The 9,241-nt window shown below is 42.1% G+C and overlaps 1 protein-coding gene across 1 annotated transcript in view; it reads left to right on the top strand.

Moving 5' to 3' along the window:
* Positions 1–9,241, top strand: part of SPO11 (SPO11 meiotic protein covalently bound to DSB) — a 113,753-nt gene that overhangs the window by 68,901 nt on the left and 35,611 nt on the right. The window contains exon 2 of the mRNA XM_015422515.1: positions 7,874–7,987. Within this exon, the coding sequence (XP_015278001.1) occupies positions 7,874–7,987 (114 nt within the window). The remainder of the gene's footprint in view (positions 1–7,873; positions 7,988–9,241) is intronic.

Below are 9,241 nucleotides of genomic sequence, written 5' to 3'. Positions count from 1 at the left end.
AGAAGAGGAGGAGGAGGAGGAGGAGGAGGAGGAGATTGGATTTATACCCCGCCCTTCACTTGGAGTCTCAGAGCGGCTTACAAACTCCTTTCCCTTCCCCTCCCCACAACAGACACCCTGTGAGGTGGGTGGGGCTGAGAGAGCTCTGACACAAACTGCTCTTTTTCAAGGACAGCTGTGCCAGAGCTTGTGACTGACCCAAGGTCACATCAGCAGGTGCAAGTGGAGGAGTGGGGAATCAAACCCGGTTCTCCCAGATTAGAGTCCGCACACTTAACCACTACACCAAACTGGCTCTTTCTCTTAGACAATAAATATCATTGGACAAATAAACATCATTATCAATATCTGTTTTTACCCATTTTGTTTTAATTTTTGGCAGTCTCATCTAATGTTAATAAAACACTAATCTACATATTTTCCAATTAAAAATGTGCCTGTAATATTTGTTTAGGTCTTGTGGCTCTCAAACATCTGACGTTTATTCTATGTGGCTCTTACATTAAGCAAGTTTGGCCACCCCGATAGGGCATCACCTTTCCTCTTATCTCTCCCCCCCAAGGGTTGCCAACTTCTAAAGGAGAAGTACCTGGAGATTTAAGGGGTGCAGCCTGGGAAAGAGGGTTTTTTTGGGGGGGACCTCACTGGGGCATAGTACCATAAAGTCCACGCTCTAAAGCAGCCATTTTCTCCAGGGGAACTGATCCTGGTCACCTGGATATCAATTTTAATTCTTGCAGATGAGATCTCCAAGCCTCACCCAGAGGTTGGCAACCCTAGAGTCCAGTGTTCCCTCTAAACTGGGTTAGCGTGAGCTAGCTCAGTTTTTTATCCTCCAGCTCACACATTTTTGTCTTAGGTCAGGAAGGATGGCCCCAGAGCAAACTAATTTATGCAGCAGCCAAAATACCTCACTCACAACTTTAATGCCAGTAGCTCAGAAAGTAGAATCTTCTGCTCAGAAGACTTCACAGCTTAAAGGGAGTATTGCTGGAGTCCCCCAAGAACAGGAGACTTGACAGCTTTTTTTTGATACAGCGAGGGGGGGGGGGGAAATAAACAGGATTTCTGCAGCACTTCGAAGACTAACAACATTTCCAGCACCCCTCCCTCTGTTTTTTTCTATGCGTCTGTAGTTGCAACAGAACTTTATATTTTTAAAAAAACCGCAATTCCATTCCAATTTATTGTCAACCCAACCAAAATATTTTCTAAATCAACCTATTAAAAACACAAGGCAATAAAAACAAGCTTTAGTTAAAAAGTGGCAATAGACCCGCCCAACAGCACTCCACGATCCCCCTACAAACTGCTCCTCGACCCCGCCCCACTTAACCACAATCCTCAACACCGGCATGTGCGCGCGCGCGCCTGTATAGAATCCCATCCTTCCCCTGATCTGATTGGCTCAGTCTGCGGCCCAAGCTTGACGTGAGAACGCTCGGCGTGGAACAGGTGCTGACGTCTTCCTTGCGCCTTTCAAATCGCTCTGCGGAGGGCGGGAAAAGCGGTTGGCGAGGGCGGCAGTTTTCCTTTCGCTTTGTCGCGCGAGCAAGAAGGGCGCGTGATTGATGGATGGATATCCTCGCTATCCCCCATTCCCATTAGTAACCTAAAACTTTTCGTTCGATACCCTCGCTTTTAGTTTCGCTATGAGCTTCCTCAGAGAAACGGATTGGTCCCTCTTCACCTTATTGCATCAACACCGATCTGAGCTCAGTGAAGCGGGGAGAAAAACCCTTGGGAATAAGGGTGAACCGCTTGCTTCCATTCACTGCAGTGAAATCCCTAGGTAACAACAACAAAAGGAATTCTAATCCCATTTACTTGGGACTAAGTCCCATTAAGCTTCATGGGACTTGCTACTGAGTAAGCATGCAAAGTATTGTGCTGGAAATTGGAAGCTGCAGTAGAGTTGGAGAGACTCAAGAGTGAGGTGCACCCGTGGTTGTACAGACTTCTGTGTTGTACTGTCCTGTGCAAAATGGTTGACCTTATTGTTGCCCACACTTTCCTGCACTCCAGAATCTCTGTTCATGTATAAACACCTCACAAAACATACACGGAGGAGAAAAGTAGTACCATGTGCCATGACATGCTTAGCTCTGTGTTAAATGGCATCAAGTTGCTTCTGACTTAGGTCGACCCAATGAATTAATGACCTTCAAAACAGTCCTGTCATTAACAGCCTTGCTCGACCTGCAAACTGAGGCTTCCTTGACTGAGTCAATCCATCTCATTTGGGGCCCTCTTTTCCTGCTACATTCAACTTTTCCTACCATTACTGTCTTTTCCAGTGATTCTTATGAGAGCCAATGTGGTGTAGCGTTGAGAGAGTGGTGGACTAATCTGGAGAACAGGTTTTGATTCCCCACTCCACTTGAAGCCTGCTGGGTGACCTTGGGTCAGTTACCCTTCTCTCAGAACTCTCTAAGCCCCACCTACCCTACAAAGAGCCTGTTATGGGGAGAGGAAAGGAAGGTGATTGTAAGCCGAGGCGGTAGAGAAAAGTGGGGTATCAAAGCCAAGTCGTCTTCCTCTTCTTGTCTCCTTATAATGTGACCAAAGTAAGTTAGCTTCACTTTAGGCATTTTAGCTTCTATGAAGAGTTTGGCCTTGATTTGATCTAGAACCCACTTATTTGTGTGCTTGGAGGTACTCAGTCATAAATCTCTTGGCCTTGATTTAATTTCAAATGAATCAACTTTCTTCCTGTCAACTTTCTTCACTGTCCAATTTTCACACTCATACATAATAATGGGGACTAGTATATTATGAATTATCTTGATCTTAGTCATTAGCGCCTCGTCTGTACACTTAAGAACCTTTTCTAGCTCCTTATGACATGCTTATAGTTCAATCAAAATCTCACCAATATGGGAAGCATCCTTTGGAGTGACCACGTAAAAATATGGAGAGGAGATGGTCCTGGATTCTGTCACATAATATGATGTAAATCCAATCATTGTGTTCTGTAAAAGTTTGCTTATTATCTTTTTTGGTCAGAACTTCGCACCCAGCAAACACCTTGCAACTAGCTAGGTTGCCAGTTACCAACTATTGATTGGGAAATTCCTGGAGATTTGTGGGTCAAGCGTAACTTCACCGTGTTATAATGCCTTAGAGTCCACCTTCCAAAGCAGACATTTCCTCCAGAGGAACTATCCTTGTAGTCTGGATATCAGTTGTAATTCCAGGAGATCTGCAGGCCCCACCTGGAGTTTAGCCGCTCTATTACTATTATTATTTATTTCATTTTTATACCGCCCATAGCCGAAGCTCTCTGGGTGGTTTACAACAAGTATAAAACAATCAAAATACAATAAAGAATCAAGAATTAAAAATTATAATACACTAGGACACAGCATCGAGAATTAAAAATTATAATATCCTAGCTAGATATTATAGTATCTGGAGCTGCGGTGGCTCAAGTGGTTAAGACGCTGAACTGCAGGCTGTGGAAGGTCGGTAGTTCAGCAGTTCGAGACCCGGGTGCCGCATGATGGAGTGAGCTCCCATCTCTAGTTCCAGCTCCTGCCAATCTAGCAGTTCGAAAGCAAGAAATTGCAAGGAGATAAATAGGTACCACTTCGGTGGGAAGGTAACAGCGTTCCGTGCGCCTTGGTGTTTAATCATGCCGGCCACATGACCACAGAAACGTCTTCGGATAGCACTGGCTCTTTGGCTTTGAAACGGAGATGAGCACCGCAACCCTAGAGTTGGATTCGACTGGCTTTCGAGCAAGGGAACCTTTACCTAGCACACAGCTTGCAACTTCCTTTGGTGCACAGAAACATAATTCACTTCAGATTTCATGCCAGTGTGAGAGATGTTTCCCCTCAAAGGTGCACTGGCAGACAAAATGGATAGTTGCCACTGCACCTCAGCCCCAGTGGAGTCCTATGCCCACTTTTAAGTTTAAACTGTCACATGGATAAACAACATGATTGCCCCAAAGAGACTGCAAAAATGTTCATAGTTTAAACGTATACTGCTGCTGTTCTGAGGTGTCTATTCTGACTGGCATCAGGTCTCCAAGGTCTCAGGCTGAGGTTCTGCTGATCTGCAATCTTACACACTGTATAAGGTTGCCAACTTTAGAAGAGAAGCCTGAGGGGGGTGGGATTTTAAGGGAAGGTACCTGTTGGAAGTTCCAGATGTGATGTCCCTGTCTCACCCTCCAGACTGAGTGGCAAGAGAGGCTAGATAGCCACACGGACCTTTCTTCCTGTATCTACTCTTCTGCCACTGTCCTCTTTGAAATGCAGATTGTGTTCTCAGGGATCAACTTCCCTTTCCTCTTTCTGTCTCACTCTGTATGAAGACTTGCTCTCTACCTGCACGCACCAAGAGAGGGACATACTGTCCTCTCTTGGCACCTTGAGGCAGATGGGCCTCTTGCCATCTGCCTCCATCCTTTAGCTAGTAAATTAGTACTCTGTCAATCTCTGCTCTTTCCTATCCAAAGTGTACTTCTCAAATAAAGAGAGAAGTATTTCTCTTCTAAGCTTGCTATGTGGCTCCTGTGTAGCTTTGTAAACTGAATAACCTGGTAAAGTGACGCTCCTGCGTTTGTAGCTTTATTTAAGTGCTCTGCTAACTAATGGTGATTGGACTAACCATACCAGTTAACCTCAATAGTACCTACCGGTACATGGGGTATAATGTCAGAGTTCACCCTCCAAAGCAGCCATTTTCTCCAGGGAAACCAGTCTCTTTCTTCCGAAGATCAGTTGTTATTCAGGCACCACTTGGAGGCTGGCAACTCTACATTTTTGAAACTGGAGCTACCACAGACCAAAACTGGGGTCTTCTACAACTGAACTACTGTATTTTCTTTTAGACCAGTTTATTCACTCCACAGTGATGTGGCCATCTCATAACACTAGGGCTGCCAACCTCCAGGTGGCACCCAGAGATCTCCCACTATTACAATTGATCTCCCAATGACCATGATCAGTTTCCCTGAAGAAAATGGCTGCTTTGGAGGATGGATTCTATCTATAGCATTACATCCTGCTGAGGACCCTCCCATCCCTAACCCCACCCTCCCCAGGCTGCACCCCCTCCAGAATCTCCAGGTACTTCCCAACCCTGAGTTGGCAACCCTACAAAATAAATTTCTTACATATAAAATTTGCATGCAGAATACATGTTTGCCAGCAAACACACCCAGCTTAAATACAGTTACAGAAACCAGCACCTGGGTCCATTTCTTTAACGAGTGTCATCTCAATCACCTCTCTAGCCTTCATACCACCATCAACCAGAAACAAGCAAAAATGGGTACATCAGTCTCAGTTCATTCCAAATGTATGAGATAGAGTTGTGTTTAGAATTAAACTCTGAAAGGAGGGAACATTTCATGGCAGCATTACATGAAATCTCATTCTAGTCAGCTAATCTGTCAAGGCTGTTGTGAGCCTTCAGGATGGGTGGACAATAAATCCAACTTAATAAATATCAAATACCTAAATAAATCTGCACAGCAAAAAATAATTTCAGTAATACCAAAGAAGGGAAAATTACAAGTGTTGGAGCACAGAGTTATATGTCGCTCATGTTGTTAACCCTGCTCTCCAGCTGTTCAGAAGCAAAGTATGTTCATATATATTTTCCAAAAGTAGCATAATTACTGCTCACGGATTTTCTAAACTGAGCCTAAAAATATTTACAAGTTAGTACTCCCAGTTACTTTATTGGGCCTTTTCATATAGCAGGGAATTGCAGCATTGGTCATATGGACTGAGAAAAGTACAACTAGTTCTGTATGCATGCTAGACCATTGAATACAAGCAGTATAAAAGATTGCCATTTTTAATATTTTTGGTTTAAGCAACGTAGTTTCATAATTTAATTTACCATAATTTTGATCTGTGTTCTCTGTGTTCAAGTGCCATTGTTTGCTAAAATACTGGGGTTAATTTGGTAACTGGATTTCCCCCCCATTCTTGTTGTAAAATAATGATTTAAGTGCATTTCTGTTTGTGCTGCCAAAAAAAAAACAACCCCGCTCATGCTGTGACCTGTTGGAAATGAGCTGACAGGCTTTATCCTTGTGTGATACATCTGTAGTGTCTTGCTGTTCCCAGCTTAGATTTCTCTGTAATTAATGCCGAGTGCTTTTTGAGTTGGCATGTTTGGCCAGTAATGTATCTTTTTTCGTCTTAAAGGTTATTTCATCTTCAAGGAGCTAAACTGAAATAAAGAGCATATGTGATATGTTCTTTTGAGAATGCTGTTCATATCCTTGCCTTTCTCCTTTAAAGCACTCTCTCAACTACTGTTGGCCTCAAACCCCAGAAATTAAGTTTGGATGCGAAATCTGGATCTGTTATTTGGCACTGATTACTTAGCCATACATTTCTAAAGATAAAACAGAAACTGTCTGGCTAAATTATCTGACTAATGCAGAACTGTGATAAAATTCAATACACATGGGTCATAAACGTTCATTACAATTGCAGAAACTAAAGCAATCAGAAGTAACTTATGCTCTTAACTCAGCGAACAGTACTGACAGGAAATGGGGCAAATCATCAGTCCAATGGACCCCATCTGTTGAGTCTATCCATCTTTTCTGTTTTATTCTCAGTCTTTTCAAGCTAAAGCAAGGCTTTTTCAGTTTTCATAGTTGAAAACTGAACATTAGTTGGTCAAGCTGTATATTCCTTCTGATTCTGATAAATACTAGCCCTCTAATAAAAATCATTCCCAATATTTTCCTTTGTAATATATGAAAAAATATGCAATCATCTTTAAAACGTACTCTGTGATTCTTTAATTGGGTGGAACGTATTCTGTGTCTGAGATTCATTGTGATATATGCCACCAATGTTCTTCTGTTTAAGAAAGGAACGTATTCTTATCCACAACAGAATGTGACCAGAGTTAGAAGACGTTAATAGCCAGGATCCAAAAAACTACACAACTAATTCTTCGTGCCAAAAGGGGCTTTGGCCTTAACGTTCTTTGAACTGCAGCCAAACACCCCCCTACCACTGTCACCATTTTCATGGGAAACCATTTCTTACTGATAGAAATCTCTAAAGTGGTTTGTAATATGGCATGGGCGTATGGTGTACAAGTAAAAACATTCCCCGAGCTAAAGAAAGCTTAGGAGTGCTTAAAAGTTGTGTGTGTTTCTTAGGCTAAAAAGAGAATCTATACCTGAATTTTAACAAATTAATGCAGCATCTGTGGACTGAGAGTATTATCTGCAATATAATCTGCCAAAAGCAGAAGGCAGGAAAAGTGAAATTTAGGGGGGAAATTCTATTTTGTTCATAGGAAACTCAGATCAACCTGCTATTTTTGTTGTATGAGGAGTGCTACCAGTGTTCTTAGTTCAGTTCATGACACATTTTATCTCCCCCGTCTCACACACAATGTTGCTATCCAGCCAAAACCTTCATATAATTAAAAACCACAGGCACTCATTCAAAGTGTCAGATCAAAAGGTTAATGTGCTGTGGTAGAGAGGAAGTACTTATATTATACCCTTGAACATTTTTTGAAGTTTGCAGCATTTAAAAACAAGTTAAGTCAAACTCTGGCCAAAGCTAATATTACATCATTTGATTTAAAACATTAATCATAGTTGTTTTAAACCAGTTGATCCAACTGTTTGGCTGGCTGGGGGGGGAAAACAACAACTCATGAGGAGTGGCTTCTAATATACTTTATAGTGCTAAAGCTCAGACATACAAAATGGCAACTAGGGGCACTTAAATCAAGACAAAGTCCAGTATGGTGTTTCTTGCAGTGTCATTAATTAAGGCAATTATGAATATCAGAGTTTCATTGCAGATTTTGGCACTGATTGTACATGCTAGTTATTCAAACTGAAATTATATCTCATAATTTATTTCAGCTCTGAGGTTCTTAGAGCGATTGAAAATGTTATTGAAGATGTTATCGCAAGTTTGTCCAGAAATGAAGCACCCCTTCTCTTATTGACTAACAGATCAGATTGGGATAACATACAGTAAGTATCACTATCCTTGATAAATCTGATCAATATCACAATTTTGTTCTTCTTTCTTCTACATATGAACCAAGTCATGGTGCAGTTTCCACTTCATTTTTGGGTTTTTTTGTTTTTGTAATGAATTTGCAAAAAAATGTAGGTCTGTCAAACATCACAAACTTTGACTAGTTTGTGAAGAGAGCAAGCCCGGTTTATCCTCGGGCTTGTGCATTCTCTTTGCCTTCACTTCTTGAGCAAGATGCTGATTTTGAAGTTTTTGTGGCTTGGAACAGAATCAAAGATTTTTGTGATGCCCAAACTGGAGTGCTTTCAACTCACTGCATTTTGTTTCTGTCTGAAAACTGATTTGTGGGTTTCAAACAGGAAGTCTTCAGTCTGAGTCCGTGTGTGTGGGCGGGGGGGCGCGGAACCATACACGATTGAGGATAATCCAAATTCATTCTTGTGACAAACTGGAGTTGGTTCATGACATCTGAATTCAGCCATTCAGACAGTGCATAGTTGTTAGTTAATGCATAATATTGGTATTCATTCACACAACTGGTTTAGCACATGGTATTATGGCTGAAAGTCACCATGGGCTCACTAAAAGCCACAACTGTCACATGCTGAAAAGGTCATGACGATATGTCCTGAAAGTGAATGACAATACAAATCCTGAAACAATAACTTAGAAACTCAGTCATGTAGAAGCCACGGAGACACAAATGAACAGCCATTCCCTCTCAGGGCTCATTTTCAGGAGACTTCTACTATGGAAGTCTGAGGGGACAATCTTCAGCCAATCAATCTATGTGCATATGATAGCAGAGGCTATGTAGAAAACTAATGAAAGAGTAAGGCTGGAGGTTAAATAAGGTGGGTGGGTTGGTCTTCATGAATCAGAAGGCTGAAGGGCTGCTGCAAGGCATAAATATAAGGGTTGCTGATTTCTTTTTATACGTGTGTTGTGTGATTGCCTGGAAGACTTCTGGCGACCCCTACTGGGGGCTTGGACATTTTTCACAGAGGTGGCTTGAGTAGCCTGCCTCTGTGTCCCACATCTAGTATTCCTTGGAGGTCGCCCTGCCAAGTACTTGCCAGTCGGCCCTGCCTAGCTTCTGAGATCTGAGGAGATCGGGCTTGCCTGGGCTGTGATAATAGTCAAATGTTATGATTTGATTATCTTTTATTTATTTATTTATTTATTTATACTTTCCATTTGTACCCCGTTCACCCCCGAAGGGCTCTGAGCGGCTTACACGGTGCATG

Source organism: Gekko japonicus, unplaced genomic scaffold, assembly GCF_001447785.1.
Source record: "Gekko japonicus isolate JY-2015 unplaced genomic scaffold, Gekko_japonicus_V1.1 scaffold1296, whole genome shotgun sequence".
NCBI classification, from domain to species: Eukaryota; Metazoa; Chordata; class Lepidosauria; order Squamata; family Gekkonidae; genus Gekko; species Gekko japonicus.
This window is presented reverse-complemented; position numbering and strand designations above follow the sequence as displayed.